The sequence below is a fragment of the Penicillium diatomitis genome, assembly GCF_028827545.1.
Source record: "Penicillium diatomitis strain IBT 30728 chromosome Unknown utg000015l_segment0_segment0, whole genome shotgun sequence".
NCBI lineage: Eukaryota > Fungi > Ascomycota > Eurotiomycetes > Eurotiales > Aspergillaceae > Penicillium > Penicillium diatomitis.
The window spans coordinates 364,742-388,793 of NW_026623187.1; the positions used below are offsets into that span (position 1 = coordinate 364,742).

Here is a 24,052-nt window from a genome sequence, read left to right on the forward strand (position 1 = left end):
GTCCCACGCGAGAGTAGCAACCATTATATCGTGGAGACATGAGAGAGTGAAACACCACGTCAATCCCCCATCACTTCTTCAAATGATAAACAATCATGATAACGCGGCGATCTATGAAGACAAACAGAAGCCATTAGTTCTCGTAGCAACTGAGAGCTTTGATAAAATAGCCACCATGTCAGGAGACCAGAGTGGCAGGACCAAATTATTCCAGGTATATTTCATCGCATATTGACATTTCCGTTTGAAGACGCACTGGAGTATTGAAGAATTTGTCAGAGAAACTACAATACATTCTCAGGTCACTCTTGAACCCGAGACAATACCATAGATCAGTAAGATTGGTAAAATTAAACCTGAAGTAACTATTCTTTATTTTCTGGACCTGGTCAAATACTCACGCCTCGTTACAAAAGATAATGAGAAATCTCAAGGGAAAGACCGAAACGAAATAAAATTCCTTCATACTGCGAGAGCAAGACCGAATCCATATCTTGCTGGAAAATTTCTGTTCGCATGTCAAGCAAACATGAGGAAAATAAACAAACAGTGAAGATTGTTTCTGGACGTCACGACCACTCCCGCATAAGCCTCTGCATCTCAAACTCCTCAGCCAGCTCTTCAAGGATATTATCCCTGTAGATAGGCAGGAACAAGGTTGCCAGAATGCCGCATAGAAAAAACCCGCCGATGAACTGCGATGCGAGATTCAGCCACGCCATTGTAGCTTGCTCATTCCCAGTGGTAACGTATCCACACTGTTCGAGGACTGTTTGTATGATGATGGCGCAGAGCTTGCCACAAATGGCAGCGACTCCAAATCTCAATGTGCGAGAACGTCGGAAGCATGTCTGGAACCGTTCATTTGGCAGCAGCAGGAGGATTGTTTTTGGTTGGAAGCTGTAGGCGTACTGCACCACCAGGTATATGGTGAGCAACCCGTTGTGCAGTGACTGCACTGGATTATCATTGACCCCAATAACGAAAAGGGTGCCAGACAGGAGGAGCAAGCCTGGAAGGAAACTAGGCCGGCGAGCGAGAACGACCATAGTCCCCAGCGTGATCCAGTAACCGGGGACAGACGCGGCAGCAACGACGATGAGATTGACGACCGCGTTCCAACAGAAAGTCTCGTGGTCGTTGTGCCCGACCTGCGAACCGAGTGTGCCCCGAATGATTGAACCGTTCATGCCGAGACCGTAGATAGCTGAGAATACATAAGCTTCAGTGAATCTTCTTTGCCTGCCAGGTTGGAGAGAGGGTGTATTTGAAAGCATTACATACCGAGATCAAGAAAGCAGACCGAGATTGCGGTACCCAGCAGCTCTTGGAAATTCTTCCACTCTGCAAAACATTCTCTGGCGATAGTCCGAATCGGGTACAGGACCGGGCTGGGGGCGGGAGCTCGTGGGACATATCCCCGGGGGTAAGGTGGACCCTCGACCACATGGAGGGTTGTCATCCGGTAGAAAAGCACCGCGCATGGTACAATAGCTGCGAATCTCTGGCCCATGTACAGAAGTTTGTCAATGATGATTTGACCCAAGCCACTCTCGTGATCGGACTCTCCACGCATCTGGGCAGATCTGGCAGATCCCAGTGCGAGAGCAATGAATATCGGTGGCACCGCCAAAAAAGCGAGAGCTTCGTACACAGAGATATGAGGCATCATACTGTGCAGCTGGGCAGATGATCTTCAACAATCCTCATGCGTTAGTGCTTGTCTCATAGAGAGTGAAATATCAAGTCAAAAGAGCATACTCACTCTGCATGGTGCCCTGGCTGATTATCAGGGGCCAGTGGACTGCCCCATACATTGGCGATTCCCCAAGCAAGACGCCAAAAGAGTAGAGTAGCCATAGTCTCCATACCAGGCGCAACAGTGCCTAAGATCTGGGCCAGGATGACTGAGACGATGATACCTGATACGAGAACGTACATCTTCTCATGGCCAACCTTTCCAGCAAGCCACCCAAAGAGAAGTTGGTTCACGGTGAAGGCAGTGGAGGCGGCGGCTTTGAGCGAGATCTCAAAGTAGGCGGACTTGGGTTCGGGATGAACTTTGATACCCTCCCAAACAAGGACACCCAGTAGCGAGACGGCCAAGTTCACCAACAAGATATCGTATGCGTTGAAGAACATCAAGATGGAAGTCAGTAGGACTGCCTTGAGATAGTCGTAGCAATACTTCAAACGACCGATCAGTGTCCAGGGAGTGTCCCCTGCCATGTTTCCTTTGTATGAGGACAGTAGTGTAAGCGCAGGAACCGTACGGAGAGACGTGGAATAAGAGGAGATCGAGTTCACAAATAGACGGAGCTTGTGAATGAGAAGGCAGGAAAATCAGAAGAAGTTGTAAGAGAGGAAGTCAGATGCAGAGAGTAAGAAGAATTTATAGCTAAACGTACCGAGAAAGTAGGTGAAAGATTCTTCCAGATGTTACGTGTTGAAAAGAAGATGAGAGATAGATGGGGTAATGTAGGAAGAGAGAGAGAAATGAGAGAGAGAAGAAATTGAGAGAATATTATAGTGAGACGTCGAAAAAGTGAGAGCAGGCAGAGATGAGGTGAAAGCTGCGCGAGGAGCAGGCATCCAAAGTGGAGACGCGTGGTGACTGTGGCCTAGGAGATTGTGATTCCACAAACAGACGGGACCTTATACAAATAACAAACAAAGCTCACAATATATGAACTGGCAAACACATAAGAAAGTTCCAGGAGTTTCCCTCCCGTTTACATGAATAAGAACAATCTCGACAGTACAATTTCACTACGTGATATCTCCATATCAAACCGAAGACTACATAAACAAAACGTAGATCTGGATAGCTCGGAAAATGCTGACCTGAGACTGAAAAAGGTAGAAACTCTGGATCTATTTCAAATTGCTGTAGATCGTTCTGTAAGCCGCACAAGACGGATTTTTTGAAAAAAGAAACATGATTACTGAAATTGCAAGCTCCAACCTAATCCCCATAAGTGAGCAGAAGCGTCAGAACCGTTCTCTATGCCTTGGTAAACGATGGGTCCCCGCAAGCATACGACGAGGTTCACAAGGAGGACATCGTGCGTCTGTGTGGAAAATTCCAGGTCGACATCACCGAATGCGAGAAGCTAATCCTGAAAGGATCGCAAACGATCGACAATGCCGTGGAGGGGGCAGTAGGCGACGAGTTGTGCGGGAGAACATGGTTATCCGAACCCACCTGAGCCATCGCGGTAAGTAGGCCCAGATATAGGTGGTGACGAGACCTGTGACTTGAAGAAAAAGAGACAGCAATCAGAAACAGTGGTGAAAGGAGAGTCGAAGCTATAAAGCAACCAAGTGAGTAGCGAGATTAGCAATTCCTGGTTTTGACACCACAGGAAGAGAGTGACATGAGATCTCGACTTCATAGATACACAGGATGATCACACAGGAGAGATACATCAGGAGAGGATAAAACAAGCGAGTTTGGATAAGAGCAATCTCTCTCGGGGAGACCCAAGAGACATCGTCTACAGCGAACTAAGACGGTGCTCCAGTTTTCTATCAAGGACACTCTACTAAACAAGGTTCTCTGTACTGGCATATTCAGGCTGCCTCTAGATGTGAATACGTAATACGAGTCATCACTCACAATCCTTAGGGGATTTTATTTCATCACTCACAATTCTCAAATGATATTGTTACCTAATATCAGAGCAGGACAGAGTCACAGGTACATCAGTCACCGAACTCCTGGATTCGTAGTTCTGACTCTCCAAATGGACTCGGGCAACGGTCAACCCTGAAAAAGATTACCTTATCGAGAAACCTTAGTAGCAGACCATGTCGCGCTTTAGTTCAAAAGGTTCTGACATATGCCGCGATAATGGCTACGTCTTCTGCATGCTAGTAGAACATGAATGCTCACCTATACTTAGAATGTCCTCTCTACCACCGCCTCGCCGAAACATTTCATCGACTTCAGCTGGACTTCGACCTGAAACGAAGAGCGGAAGTGGAAGTGACGGCAGGTACTCGGTACGGATACCTTATATCCGTAGGTATCTTTTGAGCTGCGATGGATAAATCTGGACGGGAGTAGTATGAATAAGCTCAGTAGTGGCCAGCCATGATCGAAGCTTAAACGCACGGCCCAGCGATCTACAGGCAATCAACCTCAAGCGGCACGGAGACAGAAACAAGCCCTTCTTGACCGTCAGCCACGCCAATGAATTATTCAACTTGTTCCGTTAAAAATTGAAAATTGAATTCTAGAAAATGTTCATACGCTCGAATCAAAGTGAAACCCAATTTCTCTTGATTAGAGGGTATTCCACAATACGATATAAACATGTCATTAACCCATCACACCCACGTCAATAACTTCACTCTCCGCCTCCACCCTGGCCACGCGTGGCGTTACTTTTGGATATTTAAATCTAGACTCTTTCGTCAATGATCGGCGTCAGAAACGTCCATCTCCATCAAACGAAATTCTAAATCCATCTCACAAATCCAATTCAAAAATATCGATCCGAATCACGAAACACACAACATGGCCCGTCACACCGGAAGTGAAGAGAACAGACTGCGTGGCTACAAGGCGTAAGAACTTCCTCATCCACCGTAGCACATAGAAACCGTGATCGGAACCGTCAAAAGTCCGTCATGAAAACTCGAAACATGCTCAATGCTGACCTGTTCCCCCCTCCCAGAGCCGCCCACAACCTCCGTAACTCAACCCAAGCCCGCACCCACGCCCAAGAAGAAGCCAACAAGCTCTCCGCCGAATACGAGCACGAGCCCGAGCCAGTCCAAGCCGCCGAGTCGTCCGAGGAAGAAGAACAGCCCACCATGTACAGTGCTCAACACGAGAGAAACGTCAAGCGTGGACTGAAAGCGTACGTGTACCAACATAGCCCCTCTCATGCGAGGCAAAAACTGGTGTCTATGCCCTTTGGTTCAAAGGGTAGGACATGACGTGAGACTGGGAACGGAGGGACTGACAGCAGATCTTTTTCAATTTAGGGCTGTGCATAATACGCTTGTTTCGGAGGGTGCCAGGCAGAATGCGCAGCGGAGACTTGATGAGATGTGAGATGGGGATGTTCAAGGTTGGAGGATGTTGTGCGGAGATGATCGAGGACGAAGGTGTTGTCGGGAGAGTTTAGTGTATAGAAAAGAGTGGATGTGAATATGATCGAGTGGTGGTTTTGTGTATAAGAAAAGAGTTATAGAAGACAGAACTATTATTATCCTCGCAGAAACAGCGGCTATGCAGGTGAGAATATGTAATCAATGTGCTCTGGTGGTATGTACGGCAAAAATATGAACCTAAGATATAAACACTCTCTATCGACCGCTGACAAGAAAGCTGCCGCGAGGAGACCCGATGCTCCTGATGGGGGCCATCTGCGTTACGCCCATCCACGCCTCATCTTCCATCGCATGATGAAGCTGGCGAAAGGGAAGAATGCAATGGAAACACCGATCCACGCGAGCAAAATGCCAAAATCGAGTCCAATCCGGGAGTGGGTTCCGAACATGATGGTGCGACTGGCCTCAACAACTGCGAGATAACCAAAAAGCAAAGTCAGTAAGACATTCCTTGGGCAAGTCACGGAGCAGCAGCAGGCAACTTTGCAACGAGTAGTAGCATAGAAGGCAAATCAACTTACTTCTGTGTAAAGGCCAGGCGTATCCCCATCGATAGAACGCATTCGCCACCTCTAGCGGGTAAAATCCAGTGGCCACATTCGTAATGACCCAGAAAATCAAGAACAGCGCACTCCATGGTGCACCCAAGACCATGGCCATATTCTCACAGGGGAATCCCAAAGCTGCCATGCCCACCCAGTTGAGCATCCAATATACCACAAATGAGCCATGACCATAGGCGTTGGCATTTGCCACTGGAACCGTGGCTGGAGCGGGCGAATTTGTGAATGGGATGCCGTAAGCCAAGCTAACTAGACTGTAAAAGAAACTCATGAAGAAATAAGCCAGGATATTGGAGCAGATGCGCCAAATGAGCCATTGGCCCATTTTCACGGGTGGATTCGATGGCGACGGTTTGATCAGCTGCGCATGGATTGGCATCAAGAAGGGAAAATTGAAAAAGGCAACGATGATGAGGTAAATGAGCCCGATTGCCACGGCGGGGCCGGCCACGGCCGGCTTGAATGGACGTAGGTCGATTTCAGTGAAGCCGATGGCCGGATTGATGGCCTGTGGTGGGACAGAACTCATGTTGGTGTTGTTGTTGATCAGGTTCTGAACCCACTGAGGACCAAAGGACGCGAGCACGGCGTGCTGGAAATTGGTCAAGCCCGGCAATACATAAGAGCCGTAGGTTGACTGATCACGAGCCGTGACAACCACAGTCTGAATAGCGCCATTGGGATCGTAGCTCGTATTTTGCTGGCTGACGGCACGGCGCAAGAGTTCAGTCGCATTGGTGTTAACGATTATCGCGGCAAACGCCTTTTCGTCGTACACGGCTTGTCGAACAGCCAAGAAGTCGTTATTAAATTCGCTGGCATTTTTGACCTCATATCCCAAGTGCGGTTCCTGCGAGTTGGCAAATTGCGGTACAGCGTTGATCACCGCAGGTCCGACGATCGGGTTGCTTGTTTGAGAGCCATCTGTTTGACCGTCAAAGTCCACCACCCAGACCTTCAGGTTGGCGAGTTTGCGTTCGGTGTCATTCTGCACACCCCAGTACAATGACAATACCACAAGCACGAATAGAGCGAGAAAGCCCACTGTAAATCGATCTTATTAGCCTTCAAAGTGTACTCCCCAGCCTTTGAATATTGGTGGCCGCAACGATCGCCGCCCAAGGTTCTAAGTGCATTTGAGAAATGAGGATCGCCCAGCCTCACCGATGCGACTCCATTGGAGATAGACCTGCCGCCGAACATGTTTGACAGCTGGATCAAAAAACGACACGGGCGTTGGCGGCGTGGCCGCAATATCTTTCTTTTCGACCATGGCGTGGAACTCTCTATTTCTTTTCACCAAGCTGCAGTGTTTGTCCTGAGGTCGAGCCACGCGGGAATCGAACCCATTTTAATCAACAATGCATTGGCATCGCACATGTCACGCCCGTTTCCGGCGATCCAAGGGATGTTCAGGAGCGGTGCCGGTTTGGGTCAGAACCCCTTGCGACCTGGACAAACAGGTATGTATGTACTGTATGTATGTTCTGGAGCATGTCAACGAATCGAAGCAGATGGACAACACCATCATGCGGAATGACTTGGTTGCTTAGGGGTCTCTTGTGTGATCATTCCCTTTCTTCTCCCAACTTGCCTGTCAATTAGGGGGAGTAGAGGAGGAAACCACACTTCAGACCACAGGAGCCAACTGTATCCACACGTGATTTTACTTGACCCTGTCTGCAAAACATGAGTCAAGGATCGCGTCGGAACGTTCCATCACTTTAGAAGTTTAGACAGGGAGACGGAGGTGCCAATGTAGGAAAAGTGGTACTGAATTCAAAATCGTGAAGCCTTGCATTGAAACCGACCGCTTCGGCATCTGCTCGAAGAACGAGTCACATTGTTCTGCACAATCGGCCACGAAGAGCCCAGTCCCTTGCTACTGTCAAAGCCTACCCTCATCGGCAACCGGCACAACGTCACTGAGAACAGGCTCTGAGTTCGAATATGGGGATCAGGTCGCATCGCAAAAGTATGACGACGAGACTGGCGGACACAGTATGAGGTGGGTTTGTCATGCTGGGATTTCTCCTGGAGGGAAGGTCCCCCCTTGACTTGTTGCGTGCATTCTTGGATCGGATGCCGATGCCGATGCCGATGCCGATTCCACAGTGTCGATCACATGAGATCCCGTGATTTACCTTGACCTTGTCGTTTCTGAGTACAATGCAACTTTGTCTATCTCATGTAACTCGACGCTGCCCATAAGATCGGTGTAGCGCCCAAGTACCAACGCTCTCGCTGGACCAATCTTGTCAGAGATGCGCAAGAACCCTGCATAAAAGGACGAAGCTTAGACCGGATCGGTGACACGCGAAACGAGCTTCCGTGCAGACTGCATCTCCACATCCTGTCTCCACTCATTCCACAGGTCTCCAGGGAAGAAGCTTCACCGCGAGGAGCCTACCGGGTGTAGGTCTTGCTGTCAATCCCATGAATTTTCAGACCTGCATCGACTTCAATTCAGCAAGCTGGTACATTCGAGGACATTCGTAATGTGCTCGGCATTCCCTTGGATCATATACATGTATGGGGATGAGGAATTTTGCCATTACATTCACGAGAGAAATAGTGAGCATTGGATTTTGCGCCCTCTTCCATCGTGTAGTATTGAGCCACGCTTATACTTGCTTTCATCGTGGAGTATCAAGCTATACCTGTGCTTGCCTCCATCGCGTAGTATTAAGCTACACTTATACCTGTGCCACCCCGGCTGCGGGGACTGCCAATCTTCCATGCTATGCGTGGGCATGCTCATCCTACTGTGAGTTTCTGGACAAGGAGAAAGGGCACTTTGCCCTACAGAGTCAACAAAGTCGAAATGCAAGATGTAGCCAAGGGACTGCAGATCTCATATTCGAACAATTGAATTTCATTTTTATCTCTCATTGCGCCATCCCAAGTCATATATCGTCATCAAGTTGAAAAGCAGCGGCAAGTCGCTAAGCCAGGAACCAGCCTGGACTTTGGAGCAAAAATGAAACACGTGAAAAGCCCAATCCAATCCTAGAGCAACATTCCAACCATCCATCTTACACCATTTTCCAGATCCGAGTGCATCTCACAGAATCCTCTCAGAATCATTTGGGGTTCCAACAACACTTTTCGGTGATAAGATGGCCAGGACATTTAAATACTGATCAAGTCCATCGAACCCCCCCCCCAACACCAGCACTCTTCCTCCCATCATCCGCTCTTCAAACATCCACATGCCCGCACGTCACCCGATACGAAGCATACCTCCGATGCAAGTTGGGCACACGACAGACCTGCGTGCGCGTCATCGGGCCCGCCAAATCCGACAACTCATTGCGGTCGCACATGGTGTTGTCGTAGAACTCGATGCGACATCCCTCGGGGATCACATTCACTGTATATGCGGAGGCGACGCTGCCTAGGTCGGCGCGACATCCTGTGCTGCCGGTGCCGATGTGGAGTTCACTGGGGCCGTCGCAGGCGTCTGTGGGGAAGAGATTGAAGGACCATTGGATGTCGCGGCGGAAGAGGGGGAAGGCGAATGTGGTTGATGAGAGGGTGAGGGTGGCGAGGATGAAGAGGAGGGTGGTGAGGATGGTTGAGGGCATCGTTGAGGTGCGAGAGGGTATTGTATTTTTCGTAGATGGCTGCGAGAGGAGAGGGCGAGAAGAGAGGGAAGTAATCGTTTAGGGATGCAGTAATAGTACCAGGATGGATATACTATGGTACAGTGGTACCTGAAGACATCATTAGCAATAGACTCCCCCAAAGTGGAATAGTCCACTCGATCAGATTGTGGAACTTACTACCACGGGTCCTGGGATGCGAGGATCGTAGAGAACTTGGCCACGGATATGGTATGCAACCACGTGTAGTGAGGGTAAGTACTGTCGCGGCAGCTCAGCTTACGCCTAGACAGATTCCGAGTGGAAGGCGGGTAAGTTAATCAAAAGCGAAAGCAAGTGTCGAGGTTCTAACACTGCGAAGAGAACAATCAGTAAGAACAAGAGAATGGAGGTATATCTTCAAATCACATAGAGGACGAGTTGGGATCCCTGTCACCTTTAATATCCGCACTCTGAAACAAAAAATAAAGTCCACAGTTGCTCTCCCATCCATCGAGTACGTACATCAATCACTTGATGCAACAAGATACCCTCCACCTCCTCCATCTCCAATTGCCAAACCCACCTGAAGCAACCCACCGATCGGGACCCTCTCTGGCGCAGGAGCATCCAACCAGTTCCAACCCCCAACCACTCGACAATCCACACCCACGCACGTTGTCCACGATTCCACGATTCCACCACTCCACCACTCCACCACCCCCGACCTCTCTTGCTTGTCTCTCTTCTCTGCCTTCTCCCTTGGAGATCGGATGTTTCAGCGCGGCCGATCGCTGGAAGACATGTGCCAAGACCGCCAATCGTTTCGACAGGGCTTGCGTGGACGTGGGGCTTGGCAAATGCTTTTCTAACATTGTTCACTTGGAGTTGCTTGTCAGCTTATTGCTTACTGGATGGTTCTTGTTTGACTTGTCCTTGTCGTTAATCTATACAGTACAGAGGGATCCTCACTAAAACACCAACGCAAGAGATCTTCCGCCACTCATACAGTGTCACTGTCCAGTGTCCACTGTGCAAACTCCAGGGCAGACCAGTCCAGGTCGATACCCCGGGCGCCTTCGTGATCGCGGTCCAGGCCTTGCATGGTCATGCTATATGCGTAGGTCTATAGAATGGGAAGTTGAAACTCAGGAGCATTCCATTCATCTGATCGATCGTTGTCTCAAGCACACTCGCGGAGCCATTCTTTTGATTGACAGTGTCTTCTATCTCGCATATCGAAGCAGGGCAAATTGTCCTGCCCGTCGCTACCTGTGCCCACTACCCAGTGCCTACTGCCTACACCAACCGTTCGATCAACATCATATAAAGGACTGTAAATTATGTGGAATAATCCCACAATGAACAGACCACCGCATCCACCACCCACTCTCAATGAAGTCATCACAACACACATTGCTGTCCTGGACGATCTTCAGGAGACTTGACTCCCTTCGAAAAGTCGCTTGGTGGGGCAACGCCGGCTGTCCGACCCGCTTCCTACGTGCCTGGCTTACCGTGGGTACGTAAGTACGTACGTATGCCGCCCTTCTGGAAGATACAACGGCGACGAGGGAGTATGGAGTATGGACTCTTATTGTTTTGAATGATGGGTGAATAACATGAGCGTCCATCTATTGCTCTGTGCGATATCGTAGATGGCTGGAATGTGGAGCTATGGATTGGCTTGGTGGTTGGGTTCGTTCATCTGCGGTGGCTTGGGATAGGGTAGTTGGGGGCGTTAGTAAATTGACTTGGGTGTTTTGACCTACCTTTGTAGCGGATTTCCCCTACCACTTCTTGGCTTTCCCCTTCTGTTTGAGCACTCAGACCTTGCAACCCGACTCGAGGAAGAGGACGACTGGGGCGTCTGGCCTCTTAAGCCAGACCACTATCGAGCGCCAGAGGTGATACTAGGTAATGTATGGCGAATGCCCGCGGATATTTGGAACCTTGGTTTTTTGGTGCGTCCTGTTGCCCTCTCAAGTTGTTGTATCCTCTAATGCGTGTCCAGTTGTGGGATATGATCGAAGGCGAGGAGCTATTTCGGCATATCCATGATTAATAAGGTCGTTATGATGCTAAACTACACATCGCTGAAATGACAGCCCTACTCGGTCTACCCCCTCTAGAGATCATTCAAAGGTATCAATACATACGAGAATACTTATAGCCAGAACCTGTCAGACGAGAAGATGGTAGAGTATGCGAGACCACGGAAGTGTACTTCCGTGGACCATTCTTTGATAATAATGGTATTATAGGTCTCCTATCTTGAACGAATTATTTATTCTCAGACTTACGAATATCTTAGGTCGCTCCCTCTCCTAAGACCTAGTCCCTGACCGGAAACTAGGCGACGCAGTTTCCTTCCTTGAGGGTGACGAGAGGGAAGGGTTTCTAGATCTCGCCAAGGGAATGCTTGTCTGGAATCCAGATACGAGGAAATCAGCAGGCGAACTGATAGTTCATCCTTTTCTTCAACCAAAGCAAATAAGTGCCCGATTTCTGGCAGCGTTTGCCGGCGGATTGACTCGAACCCGTGGTTGATCCAATTCGGCGGTGGCATCAAAAGACAGGTTGAGGGGTTAACGTAGTTGTGGGAATAACGTCTAATAGAGTCTGTTGATGTATCCTTGATCGGAACCTAATAGCATCATAGCTTAATTGGGATCGAAAACATCAACCGCAATTTTGTGAGGGTAATGATTCTAAAAGTTGCCGTCTGTGCGGGTAATATATCCAGCAAATGTATACATTTACCATGGGGGAGCGATTAAAGGTCGCCAACGTCAATGAACACTTTAGCAGAGTACCCTGGGAGAGATCAATCCAAAGTAAATCAGGGCTGACGAGGCTATAATAATACCGCAACACAGTACGAACTGTTAACGCAGAGGATCGAAATGTTGCTCAATTTACGAGTAGCGTGGGACTCTAAACGTGCGGTGTCTGGCCGTAGTACACTTAGTTTTTCATTAACTTACTTTGGCGGACTTCTAGTACCATCACCTTTTTAGTCTAATGGCTGAAGAATGTTGAAATCGGATCGAACCACATAGATTTCCTTTGCCATTACAACCACTTCATCAAACATTCACGGCGGTGAATTTGTATATTACTGGAGTGACTACCAGAACTTGGAGGTCAGACTTTCTTCTTTCTGAGCCTACCCTTCGCCTCTTCTTTCGCCTTGGTTCAACTTTTTGCGTTTTTCTTTTCTTTGCTTTTCGCCTTTTTTTTCGCCTTAGCCTGCGCTTTCCTTCTTGCTTTAGCCTTTTTTTTCGCCTTGGCTTGATCTTCTAACTCATCTTTCAGCTCCTTCCGTTTTGCTTCTTCTTGCGCCTTAGCCTGCGCTTTCCTTTCTGCTTCGGCCTTTTTCTTCATCTTGGCTTGCGCTTCTAATTCAGCTTTGAGCTTCTTCACTTTCTTTTTTTAAGCGCCTTATCCGGTAATTTGCTTTCTGCTTTGGCCTTTTTTTCCGCCTTGGCTTGAGCTTTTAACTCATCTTTCAACTCCTTCCGTTTTGCTTCTTCTTGCGCCTTTACTTGCGCTTTCCTTTCCACCTCAATGTTTTTCACCTCTTTTTGCGCTTTCGCTTGCACTTTCTTCCAATCTTTGAGCTTTGTCTTTGACTCTTCTTGCGTTTTGAATTCAACCCGGTCAGATATTGTTTCCAAAAAGTTATTTGCTCCCTTTACACAATTCACTTCTTGTCCGGCTTTGGAATTAGCCTGCAACCGACAACTTTGGTTGACTTCACTTCCGCGCAGGGTCTCGTCGATTAGCACGTAAGATACGCCCATCAAAGCTAACAGCGCAAACTTAGACGACAGAAGGACAAAGAACATCGATAACGCGGCGACTAAAGCGGCTTGGCCAGTACCACTCTTAATATGGTGAGGACCAGTTGACAAACTCAGTGACGCTGAGTATTCTCGTGGAGTTTCAGTTTTCTCCACCCAGTCGATTGGCTCAGCAAGCGGATATAGTTTTGGGCGAGCCATCAACGTCTTCAGTCGTAGTTTGTCTCCGCTGCGTCCTATCTTTCTCCATGTTATCTTTTTATTTCGCAATCCATACTTCTGTATCCAAGTGGAGTATTCATCCTCAGGCCATCCTTCGTAGAAGTATTCTTCGCTTTCTGTCACCGTGGGATGAACCAGAACAATCTTGCGTACAGCGTATTGACCAATTTGGCCCCGAACAATAGGCTCCTCTATCGCTTGGTAATTTGTGAGGCCCGATGGATGGAAGCGTTCAGGTGGTGGGGGTAAAAGCACCGTGACTTTTTCGCCTCTGGCTATGTGCCAAGCGAAGACTGCCGAAGCACCACGGACATATTGAATCCAATGATGGGGTGTCATTTTCGACTTCAAAGATTCTGGATGTTCTTTGTCCATCAACGGACCCATTGCTGTGGTTAACGTCTGGAGATGATGGTTGTCAGCCCATTTCTGGGCCTTGTCGCGAGGTACACCACTCCAGAGGACTTGACCGTTGGGAATCCAATCTTCCGATTGAAATCGCTGAAAAATCTGCGCTGCCTCCTCTGCGTTCAGGTACTGACTGAAAAGCATGACGAGCGGTGTCTGAGGCGGCTTTCCGGTAGAAAGCCATTGAGAAATGTCTTCAAGATCCATCAAAAATGACTGGCGTAGTTTCAGTGTGGAGGATGGATGTGTGAAAGGTATCAATACTGAGATGGCGAAAAAGCCTTTGTATATAATTGGGAGAGGAATGAGGGATGATTTCTCGTCAAGTATGTGACGTCAAGATTCCGATGCCACACCTGAACCCGGCAACGGCTCAACCTCCTAGGTTCTTGGGGTACTGTGCTTCCAAAAAAATAAAAAGCGCTGAAAGTCTAGCCCTTGAAATTCACTAAACATTGTAGATACTGTGTTACTCTTGTATAATATATAACCCTCAAAGTTCTATTCTCTTGGTCTGACTGAATGAACGGTCAACCGCCAGATAGTGGTATTGGCGCGCCAAATCAAATATCTCTCGAGGCATTCGTTTTAAGGATATTCTGACATGAGGCTCAGTGACGTCTTTGAAGTGATTTCCCAGCCTGAAACGGCGACGAATATCAGGTTTCCCGATATAATGGTACATGTTTCCTTATCATCGTTTCACAGACCATGGTTTCCGGAGGTTTTTCGACGTTATGCCTTTAGTTCACTGTCCGATTGTTCTGATGTCAGGAAAATGGTGATCAGCACCGTATTTACTCAAACGGTACTTCTGAGGTTTCCGAGGATATGGTATTGGGTATTAGGATTACGCGTACTTTTCACCACCTTTTCACCACCTTTTCACCACCTCGGTTATGTAACATCCGAGTCACAGGTATCCTCGAGGGTATTTAACCCCCTCGAACCCCCAGCAGCTGTAGAGGACGAGTATCAACACTTGTCGGAGCAAGCTGAGACAGTACTGGCTGGTAATCCTAGTAGGCGAGTAGGGTCGAGGATGAGGTCAAACGGAACCAATTCAGAACGATCGAGTTGATTGATTGAAGAAAGAGCGAAATATCATGGAGCAGGTTGAAATACTCCCCATGGATGGTTAAGGTACACGGTGTTACGACAGCCGCGATGCCAAGGATACCAAATTACTATACAAAACATAAAGGAAAGTGGGTCACTGAGTACAACCTAACTGGGGTCCCACGTATGACTCTTCATACAACGAAATATAGGTCTCCCACTCCTAGGAACTCCACTGTTCGTCCATTGTTCTTTGCTCCTGGGAACTTCGATCTTCCCCCCACCAACCCCAATCACGTTAAGGGCGTCTCAAGTTTAATTATAGACCAATTTCTAACGTGGTATATAACATATCAACTTGGTCCCCTTTTTCCAGTACACGTGGATTTTTTCGTTCACCTCTATTGCACTATCGACTCCAAAATCATTTATTTGGCCCACGACCGTACCCGAAGACTTTGAAGCGTCATAAACAATTGAACGCCAGCCTTGGCGACGACTACGACCAGCGCGTCAAAAACAATTCGACTGGGCCCGCCGTTCAAATATAAGCGCCCCAAGCCCTTGCCCCTTAGGAGAAGCCAGCTCAGCGAAAAAGCTAGGAAAAGACGGTCAGCGAACTCGATCTCCCATAATTCACAGTCCCACGTTTGTCTACAGGGACTTTCGCTAACACGGTATCAGCAGTGGAGATTGGAGGAATTCCAAGGCAATTCTCGCCATGACGGAGGCCAGAGTACTTGAGTGTCTCGACTGATGAGCCGTAGATAAAAAAATGCGGCGCGCGAGCTTGCTTCTACAGGGAAGAACAAGTCGCGTGTTATGCATATCCACAATCAATTCATCTCTATAGAACATTCACATTCATGAGCCATTTTATGAAAGGCAGCGTCATACATCACGTGCCCTGTCTATAATCTAAGCAAAAGTCTTAACCTCGCCCTCCTTCAGCTTGCCGGCCTCCACGAGACGCTTGGACTCATCGGCCCAGGCGGCCTTGACAGCACTGCCGTCCTTGCCAGCGACGGTCAGGCGCGAGGCCAGCTCGGCAAGCTCGTCGACGTCAATCTTGCCCATGACAAGCTCAACGTCACCCAGGACAGCGTCAACCTGCGCGGCGGAGGCCTCACCGTCAGCAAAGTAGTTGACGTCCTTGACGGAGGACTTGAGAACACGCTTGTTCTTCTTAGCCGCGTTCTTCGCAGCCTCCTTGGCCTTCTTCTTCTCCTCACGCTCAGCCTTAGCAGCCTCCTCGGCGTTCTTCTTGGCGGCCTCGGCCTCGGCCTTGGCGCGCTCACGCTCCTCAATCAGACGCTTGGCCTCATCCTCCTTGGCCTTACGCTTAGCATCCTTGCCAGCACGAGCCTGCTGCTTGAACTTCTTGATACGCTCGTCTCCGGCAAGACACTCGTCGACCAACTCACGCAGACGGGCGATATCCTCTGACTTGCGCTTTCGGCGGGCGTTCGCATTCTTCTTCTCGGTGTGACGCTTCTGGTCACGACCCTCACCGTCATCGGGAATGTCCTCGTCGAGATATTCGAATGTGCGCCAGCTGTCGAAGTTGTACCAGAAGTTGTAGAAAGTCTCGACCTCTTGCTGGGTGGAGTTCTCGTCACCGAGCTTGGGCACGGGCTGCTTGTTGGAAAAGCGACCCTCGGCCTCGAAGACGGGTCCCCAGAGCTTGTAGAAGTTGCCCTTCTGGAGGTCTTTCTTGCTTGGGGGTCGATATCGGCAGCCTCGTCGACGGAGTCGAACTGGCGGCGGCGGACGGGGTCCAGGAGCAGCTCAGTGGCCTTCTGGATGCACTTGAAGAAGTTGTCGTTTTCATCACGCTGGCCCATGGCAGCCTTCTTGTCGGGGTGATGACGCAGGACCTTCTTGCGGTGCGCACGCTTGATCTGCTCGGGGGTCGCGCGCCAGCGGTACTTGGTCAGACCGAGAACGGCATAGTGATCCTGGGCCTAAAGTGGAGATTAGTAAAAGAAGTGAAACTTCAGCAGTTGTCAAATGTTTGCAATCACTGACCTTCCAGTCCTTGGCCTCACGAGCGAGCATCATGGGATCCTCATCCTCGGAGATGTCCTCATCCTCCTCATCCTCGGTCTTCTTGACGTTCTGCTGAGCCTGGATGCGCTCATCTTCAGAGAAGGTACGGGCGTGACGCTTCTATAGAATTGATCAGAAAATTGTCGTACGATCAATAGAGATTAGATCCAACAATGCACATACTCTGCGGGCGTGGGCAAGGAAGTGCGGGCCCACGGGCTCAATGTTGCGCTGGGTGGCAGCGGAGAGAGCGCCAACAGCCTTGAAGTCCTTCTCGGCAGTCCAGCCCGAGGGCAAAGAAGGGAGAGAAACGTTGACAACCTGCACAAATGCCATTGCGATTTTGATGTGGTTGAGGGGTTGGAGCTCAATGTTGTGGGAGCAATCAGCGGGTTGGGTTTTTCGCCCGCAGTTTTTTTTTTCTGCCTCTGCTCGCCGCCTGCCAATCGACAGTCGGATGATCCCGTCATGGGCATTGGAGGCCTCGACACTTGCAAATTCACTTTTGTTGCCTTGACGACGTCTTACAACTCACGAATCTAGACGGACTTTGATCGATCTTGATTTTCAAAATGTCCGCTCCTAGTGCCACTGCCTTGAGTGCATATCGCCAGATTCTTCGCGCCACCCGCATCGCATTCAGAGGTTAGTGTAGCGCCGCTTGCTCCGGCTGTTCCTCGGTTGGAACCCATTGCTTACAAGTTGCTGTTGCCCAGATGATCTACGTGTGATGGTCGCCGCGCGACAGGAGGCTCGTCGCAATTTTGATCAGAATCGACGTGTCGGTGTTGACACTGGCATGCACATCAACCACGCTCTCGAGGTGGCCAACATTCTCCGACATAATATCGTGCAAGGTGCTCGCGAGGGAAATGACGAATCCGCAAAGTGGCGTATGTTTCTCATCGTATCTTCTTGAAAGACTCGGTCTTATCGAATGTTCCATTCAATGAGACGTTCTTCACCTTTAGGATTGAAGCTAACATACCTCGTGATAAAGAACTCCGAATCCACGACGAGATCGAGCGGGGTGACAACGATTCGATCAAGGTCGGCAACAAGGACGTCAAGATCCATAAAGCATGCTCATCTTAGAGCGCCTACGTAAAAACTCGCACTCTGGCGCCTTGCAACTTCCTTCTGACACGCGGAACCATATGAACTATATCGACTCACAGTTGATCGAGACGGGGGAGGTCAAGAACTTCCGTCGTTACAAGACTGGAACATGTACAATAATATACCCGACTTTTTGTATCATTGCTGGCGTCTCGGGGTACTTTTGATTTGAAAATATTGCATACACATACATACAGACTCCAGAAAAAATCCATTTCAACGCCCGCTTATTGGAAATCGTATCATGCAAACCCCATGTTGTGGCGATCCTCAATCGAAGTGAGCAAAAGAAGAAGGAAAGAAGTGCTCGACTCGCATATCTTAGTCGCCAGACATACTAGCATACTGCACGGAGCCCGAACCAGGAGGGGGTGCCACTGTGTAGGGTTGGCTTTGTTCCTCTTGATTGGCAGCTCCGCCAGCTGCTGCGATGGCTTTCTTCTCAGGACCGCCCTTTGCTACTGGTCCCACAGCAGCCCGACCATCACGAGCATTCCTCATACGTTGCTCTCGGTCCATATTATCCAGGGGCTTGGGCTTGCCCCACCGAACTCGAAGGGGGCAGCCATTGACAACAGCTTTGCCTTGGCATCTCTCAGCGGCAGACTCGGCGTCGGCACGTTTGACATAATTCACGAAAGCGCAATGCGAGCGGTGAGAGCACACAAGTGAGCGCAGCTGACCGAATTCAGCGAAGAAGGAACGGAGTGAATGTTCAGGGAGATCGTCTTCCACACCGGTGATGAACAAAGAAGTCACGTTGGGATCGGCTGGGGGTTTGATGTCTTCCGCCGAGGGAGGCAACTGTGCAGTACTGGGGAATGGACGACCTCCACGGCCACCACCGCGACCTCCGCGGGCACCTCCACGACCGGGAAGCCGGTTGCCTAGACGGCTCTCGCTGGTGCGGACGGGACCAGGCCCGTTGCCATAGCGAGATTGTGTTCGTGCAGAGTCCGAGGGGCCTGCCTCCTCGGTCTCTTCGCCTTCAGGGTTGGATGGACCTTCGATCCGACGTGGTCTGCGATAGTAAGGTTTGCTGTTGGCGAGTCGGCGCAACAGCTCCCGAGCTTTGTCGTCTGTCTTCTCGTATTCCTCCACCGCACCGATACCATCCTCGATATCCTTCTCGTGGTTCTGCGCATAGTATTCGCGGTTGATAGAGCTTTCTGGGCCGGGTGCGACCATCTTGAGTGCCGCATCACGGACTTGTAGCGGCAGGCCAAATGACAAATCCAGCATGCAACATTGGCAGCAGTTCTTCAGACGTGCGCAGGTCAAACAGATGTTGGTTCGCTTCTGACGCGAGGTCCGGTCGGCCTTCCATCGGAAGATTGTGAAAGGTCGAGTGCACTATTGACGACGCTGTTAGCGAGAGTCCCGGGTTCTGCAAAGCATCGAAAGAGATGCAATATACTCACAATCTTGCATTCTGCGCCATGATCCTCCTTCAGCATCTGCACATAGGGGTTCTCCGGAAGACAATTCTCACAGACCGAGGGAAAGTCGGTCGACTCCCATCCGGAGCGGTTGAGATCATGCTTGATTTGCGGTGGCATAGTGAGACGGTGATGGCGTGAGCTTGGTCACTCGCGGAACTTTCGTCGATGGGCAGCCGGGCAAAGACGATAGGACTGTGGCGGTGTGTGGCTGAAAAACCCACGTGATCTTGATATGGTTGTTGACAAGATAGTTGGGGTAAAGGTCTGAGATTTGAAAGTCGGATAGCGAGACCAGCGTTATTCCCGAAAGATCTTAGAGCAAAAGGCAAAGTTCCTAGTAATAATTGTACATGAGTATCGCTGACGACCTTCATCTGCACGCTCGCACGGGTCGGGATAGTCGTGCTGCTTCGACAAGAGTATACCTGCCAGTCTCCATTTCGCGATGTACGACACATACTGCGCTCCCCGCAAGATCAGTCCACCCACTGATCTCGCCGGGCCCTTTTCCTTCCGACGCAGCCACCGCCCGGAAATCCTCAGTCCCGCCGCTTGACCGGACGCTTTCACGTGATTGGGTCTCTGTTTGAACTCTTGGTCCCCTGCTTGTCTCCGCCGCCAGGGGCATGTGATTGGCCTGGTCGATGGTCGGTCCGCCAAAAAGTTGACCCTCCTAAAAGGTGCACTCCCTATTTATCCTTCGAGGACACCTTCCACTCACACGATATTTCTGGTGGACAGTTCTAATTCTTGTTCGCTTCTTCTCAACAATTGGAAAAGCTTTGATTGTTGTTGTTGTTGTTGTTGTTTGTTTAACCCTACGGGCTACTGACCCCTTTTCACTCCCCCTCAAAACCTTCTACCTATTCCGATCTCTACATTTCCCATCCTTCCCCCCTTTTCTCAATACCCACTTCCTCACTTCTTGACGATGGCTCCCACTGCTTTGGAACGCGAGGATGTCGCGCGCGATGCCGCCTTCAACCAGGCCATGCATGGCAAGTCTGCTAAGGCTCGCGGTGGCTTGACTGCGCTGCGCGCAAAGGACAACGCGGCCCAGAAGGCCGCCGTTGACGAGTACTTCAAGCACTGGGATAACAAGGGTCATGAAGAGGAGACCGCCGAGGTCCGCGAGGTGAGTTGGCGAGCAATTGATTGGGCCTCATAATTGGAAATACATGTCTGACTGACTCTTTTCGTTAAACAGGCTCGCCGCAAGGAATATGCCACTCTTACCCGACAGTAGGTGATCCTGAGCTCCCCTCTAGCCCTAGGTTCTGCTCGTGTCTCAAGCCCCGTGGCTCCCTTGAACGCAAATCCCATTTACTAACGGTCATCCAGCTATTATAATTTGGCTACCGATTTCTACGAATATGGCTGGGGTTCGTCTTTCCACTTCTGCCGCTTCGCGTACGGCGAGCCCTTCAACCAGGCCATCGCCCGCCACGAGCATTACCTGGCCCACCAGACTGGTATTACTGAGAATATGAAGGTTCTTGACGTGGGTTGTGGTGTCGGTGGGCCTGCTCGTGAGATGGTCAAGTTCACTGGAGCGCACGTCACTGGTCTCAACAACAACGACTACCAGATTGACCGCGCTACCCACTACGCTGTCAAGCAGGGTCTCTCGGAGAAGATGGCCTTTGTCAAGGGTGATTTCATGCAGATGAAGTTCCCCGACAACACCTTCGATGCCGTTTACGCCATCGAAGCCACTGTCCACGCCCCTGAGCTGGTTGGTGTCTACAGCGAGATCTTCCGTGTCCTCAAGCCCGGCGGCAAGTTCGGTGTCTACGAGTGGTTGATGACCGACGAGTACAACAATGAGGACCCTGAGCACCGCCGTATCCGTCTTGGCATTGAGCAGGGTGACGGCATCTCCAACATGGTCACCATCTCCGAGGGCTTGAAGGCCATGCGCGATGCTGGCTTCGAGCTCCTTCACCACGAGGATCTGGCTGCCCGCCCTGACGCTACCCCCTGGTACTACCCGCTGGCCGGTTCATTCAAGCACATGGGTTCCGTCTGGGATTTCTTCACTATTGCTCGCATGACCTGGTGGGGTCGTGGCATCGCTCACCGTTTCGTTGGTGCCGGTGAGACCATCGGACTTTTCCCCAAGGGCTCTCAGAAAACCGCCGACAGCTTGGCCCTGGCTGCTGACTGCTTGGTTGAAGGTGCTCAGAAGAACCTGTTCACCCCGATGTACCTCATGGTCGGCAAGAAGCCCGAGTAAATGTGACATTTTAAAGAATGTCGTCCGGTCTTGTATGATCTCCGTGGTACTCACCCGGCTCGTGTTATGAAGATTCTCGCGCTCAGCTTTGCTTACAAAACCTCCATCTTCCTCTCGCTCACCTGTGATTTTGAGGCCGAAATCCGACTTTTCGTCACTATTCTACCCTTGAACGTTCTGATGCTTTTTACCTTCTTTTCTTGTCTTTATTCAAATACCTCTTCTGTTTCACGGCCCACAAGGTCAAGTTGGTTTGGGATAGCCCTGCTCTTCAGACTCGGTCGATCTTTGGCTCTATCTTGATATGTGGTGACGCTTGTTACTTTCTGCCGGACCCATTTCAGTTTCTCTCCCCCTCCGCCCCCCCTGTTACAGTCATAGATATGTAATTTTCCTCAAGCAAGACTAATGAATCAAGAACTGGCGTTTGGTATCGCCAAGGTTTCGGCCAACTTTCAATGAAATGATGAGATTTCAAGTATTATAATTGCCAGTTCCTCGAGTACAAAGAACGCCTGACCGTTGTACGCAATTCAATCGATGCCTTGATTCGCTCGTCCATTGGTCTGGATCTTGTCCAATCGCTCGAATCCACAACTTCATCTTCATGACTCGGTTTGTTATTGCTTCAGAGCCTTTAGCCTGCACATACCCGATCTTGGATGACCGCAGATACCCAACACTTCGTTTGTACCTCCAACATCGCCACATGTATCTGAGCAAAGTCGCCGCATTCATCCACTTAATTCGGGAATTGGAATTACTATACTTTGACCCTCGTGATCGATGAGTGTTTTGGATCATCCGGATCTTGCAGTGGTCCATGTAAGCCACCGAGTAATTGCAGCATTTCTTTGTTTGTTCCGGTTTCTTCTTTGTTGCCGACACCTGGCAGCGGGGCTCCCAACTGTGAGTAATCGGAAGAAAACGACAGGAACAAGGCTGCCTCCAGCTCTTTTGAAAAGACATATCTACCTCATAAAGCTTTCCTCCTCCGTGTCAGACTTCTTCTCCTTCCACATACAAATCCATACTCAACAGCCAAGCCCGTCTCCCCAACAACCCAACCCACCAACCCATCACAATGGAAGAAGAACAACCCAACACCGCCGCATACGAGCTCATCAGCGCCTTGAATCCAGACGCAGACCAGGAAACCATGCGCATCCTGGAGAATCTCAATCCAGCAGACCGTTCCCTCTTCTCACTCCTCGTGTGCTCTCCGGGAGGACTCTGTGCCACCGATCCAACGGCCTTGAAGACGTTCTTCAAGTACATACAAGCCGGTCGCGCGCTTTCTGACAGTCTGTCTATGGCTCCCATCCAGCAGGTTCATGCTACCAAGACGCTTGTTCGTGTCTGGCATGCTGGGTTGGAGCGTGAGATGGCTGAAATCGAGGATCCTACATATTGATTTGTAGGTATGTGGTTGAATGAAGTCGATAATTGGACTGGGATCTCTTTTACTGACTGGCGCGAGATCTTCTTCGACATTGTGTGTGTGCTTCTATCTTTTTGCGAAGAGGAGACTATCACGTTTTCCATGCGGGTAACTTTGGGGCAACATCGTGGTGATGATCGTCGGTATCAGATTGGGACATATCTGTCACGTTGGGAGATGAATGAGGGGATTGTGGTGAACCGTCAATCATGGTGCTGTTTCAGGTGGAATGAAGAATTATTCAGGTTATCAGGCCGTCCGGCCGAGAAACGAAGTTATTAGATCCCAACATCCGAGGGAGTCTCATACATGGAAGTACCGCAATTCATGACCACCTGCACCTGATATGAACTATGCAGTCAATTCCCACGAGAATTCTCTCTACAAGGAGAGAAGATGTCAGTAGATAGGCGCCCACGGTAGTACCTCGCTACCTTACTCAATTTGGCAATTAATCCACACGGCTCTCGATGAATACATTAAGAGACTCGTATCAACTAAGTCGGGACATCTCCGCGTGGGATCATCAATGCTTTCTCTTGTCTACCCTGCACCCGACAGTAATGCTAAATTGAGCGATGAGATACCTTACGACGGTCTGGGTGACGACATTTCCATTTGCGCAATACGTGAACTCTGGCGTGTCCTCGGGATCAATATCCATGGCTGACTGCATCCACAATTTGCCTCTTTGAGTCAGTAACCCGTCGTACTGTAGGCCGTAAGGGACAATAATTAGAATGTGACAGTTCTGAGATCAAGTTCCAATTGTAAGAGCCATATGATATTATATCTCCATCCATCTCTGCTTGTTATCGAGTATGCAATTCTGCCAGTCCCAGCTCCGGTAGAACCTCACACTCATTAGCCTCACATTTTTCACAATCCCTTTCTGCCCTCTTCCGGCCTGGCTGCACAGTAGCCCTTCGACTCCCTTCAAACATTATCATACTCTGAAATTCATCCGACCGGGTTCAAAATTTCTTCTGGTCTGGTTCA

The 24,052-nt window shown here is 49.7% G+C and overlaps 13 protein-coding genes across 13 annotated transcripts; 6 read left to right on the forward strand and 7 right to left on the reverse strand.

Moving 5' to 3' along the window:
- Window positions 1-569: 569 nt before the first annotated feature.
- phoD (phosphate:H+ symporter) lies at window positions 570-2,229 on the reverse strand (the record flags this gene model as incomplete). The annotated part of the gene is made up of 3 exons (XM_056938542.1): window positions 570-1,207; window positions 1,285-1,673; window positions 1,766-2,229. 3 exons carry the CDS (start codon window positions 2,227-2,229, stop codon window positions 570-572), a joined length of 1,491 nt encoding a protein of 496 aa, XP_056785919.1.
- A 2,293-nt stretch (window positions 2,230-4,522) lies between these two features.
- Window positions 4,523-5,065, forward strand: N7539_008948 (Con-6 family protein; the record flags this gene model as incomplete). The annotated part of the gene is made up of 3 exons (XM_056938543.1): window positions 4,523-4,572; window positions 4,683-4,868; window positions 4,996-5,065. 3 exons carry the CDS (start codon window positions 4,523-4,525, stop codon window positions 5,063-5,065), a joined length of 306 nt encoding a protein of 101 aa, XP_056785920.1.
- Window positions 5,066-5,384: 319 nt separating this feature from the next.
- Window positions 5,385-6,960, reverse strand: N7539_008949 (SNG1 family protein; the record flags this gene model as incomplete). The annotated part of the gene is made up of 3 exons (XM_056938544.1): window positions 5,385-5,536; window positions 5,646-6,731; window positions 6,852-6,960. The coding sequence occupies 3 exons, from the start codon at window positions 6,958-6,960 to the stop codon at window positions 5,385-5,387; spliced, it is 1,347 nt and encodes a 448-aa protein (XP_056785921.1).
- A 1,927-nt stretch (window positions 6,961-8,887) lies between these two features.
- N7539_008950 (uncharacterized protein) lies at window positions 8,888-9,274 on the reverse strand (the record flags this gene model as incomplete). The annotated part of the gene is made up of 1 exon (XM_056938545.1): window positions 8,888-9,274. The coding sequence occupies one exon, from the start codon at window positions 9,272-9,274 to the stop codon at window positions 8,888-8,890; it is 387 nt and encodes a 128-aa protein (XP_056785922.1).
- Window positions 9,275-11,094: 1,820 nt separating this feature from the next.
- Window positions 11,095-11,336, forward strand: N7539_008951 (uncharacterized protein; the record flags this gene model as incomplete). The annotated part of the gene is made up of 2 exons (XM_056938546.1): window positions 11,095-11,235; window positions 11,286-11,336. Coding segments are annotated over 2 exons (192 nt in total), but the record flags the coding sequence as incomplete, so codon positions are not given.
- Window positions 11,337-11,466: 130 nt separating this feature from the next.
- Window positions 11,467-11,821, forward strand: N7539_008952 (uncharacterized protein; the record flags this gene model as incomplete). Its single annotated transcript, XM_056938547.1, has 2 exons — window positions 11,467-11,494; window positions 11,604-11,821. The coding sequence occupies 2 exons, from the start codon at window positions 11,467-11,469 to the stop codon at window positions 11,819-11,821; spliced, it is 246 nt and encodes an 81-aa protein (XP_056785924.1).
- A 648-nt stretch (window positions 11,822-12,469) lies between these two features.
- On the reverse strand, window positions 12,470-12,658 carry N7539_008953 (uncharacterized protein; the record flags this gene model as incomplete). The annotated part of the gene is made up of 1 exon (XM_056938548.1): window positions 12,470-12,658. One exon carries the CDS (start codon window positions 12,656-12,658, stop codon window positions 12,470-12,472), a length of 189 nt encoding a protein of 62 aa, XP_056785925.1.
- A 35-nt stretch (window positions 12,659-12,693) lies between these two features.
- N7539_008954 (uncharacterized protein) lies at window positions 12,694-13,914 on the reverse strand (the record flags this gene model as incomplete). The annotated part of the gene is made up of 1 exon (XM_056938549.1): window positions 12,694-13,914. One exon carries the CDS (start codon window positions 13,912-13,914, stop codon window positions 12,694-12,696), a length of 1,221 nt encoding a protein of 406 aa, XP_056785926.1.
- A 1,770-nt stretch (window positions 13,915-15,684) lies between these two features.
- Window positions 15,685-17,151, reverse strand: N7539_008955 (putative ribosome associated DnaJ chaperone Zuotin; the record flags this gene model as incomplete). The annotated part of the gene is made up of 4 exons (XM_056938550.1): window positions 15,685-16,479; window positions 16,515-16,730; window positions 16,795-16,935; window positions 16,999-17,151. The coding sequence occupies 4 exons, from the start codon at window positions 17,149-17,151 to the stop codon at window positions 15,685-15,687; spliced, it is 1,305 nt and encodes a 434-aa protein (XP_056785927.1).
- A 236-nt stretch (window positions 17,152-17,387) lies between these two features.
- N7539_008956 (LYR motif-containing protein) lies at window positions 17,388-17,910 on the forward strand (the record flags this gene model as incomplete). Its single annotated transcript, XM_056938551.1, has 3 exons — window positions 17,388-17,460; window positions 17,532-17,708; window positions 17,816-17,910. 3 exons carry the CDS (start codon window positions 17,388-17,390, stop codon window positions 17,908-17,910), a joined length of 345 nt encoding a protein of 114 aa, XP_056785928.1.
- Window positions 17,911-18,255: 345 nt separating this feature from the next.
- On the reverse strand, window positions 18,256-19,493 carry slt11 (Pre-mRNA-splicing factor ECM2; the record flags this gene model as incomplete). Its single annotated transcript, XM_056938552.1, has 2 exons — window positions 18,256-19,287; window positions 19,356-19,493. The coding sequence occupies 2 exons, from the start codon at window positions 19,491-19,493 to the stop codon at window positions 18,256-18,258; spliced, it is 1,170 nt and encodes a 389-aa protein (XP_056785929.1).
- An 814-nt stretch (window positions 19,494-20,307) lies between these two features.
- Window positions 20,308-21,612, forward strand: erg6 (sterol 24-C-methyltransferase; the record flags this gene model as incomplete). The annotated part of the gene is made up of 3 exons (XM_056938553.1): window positions 20,308-20,511; window positions 20,584-20,618; window positions 20,718-21,612. The coding sequence occupies 3 exons, from the start codon at window positions 20,308-20,310 to the stop codon at window positions 21,610-21,612; spliced, it is 1,134 nt and encodes a 377-aa protein (XP_056785930.1).
- Window positions 21,613-22,696: 1,084 nt separating this feature from the next.
- Window positions 22,697-23,026, forward strand: N7539_008959 (uncharacterized protein; the record flags this gene model as incomplete). Its single annotated transcript, XM_056938554.1, has 1 exon — window positions 22,697-23,026. The coding sequence occupies one exon, from the start codon at window positions 22,697-22,699 to the stop codon at window positions 23,024-23,026; it is 330 nt and encodes a 109-aa protein (XP_056785931.1).
- Between the last annotated feature and the right edge of the window lie 1,026 nt (window positions 23,027-24,052).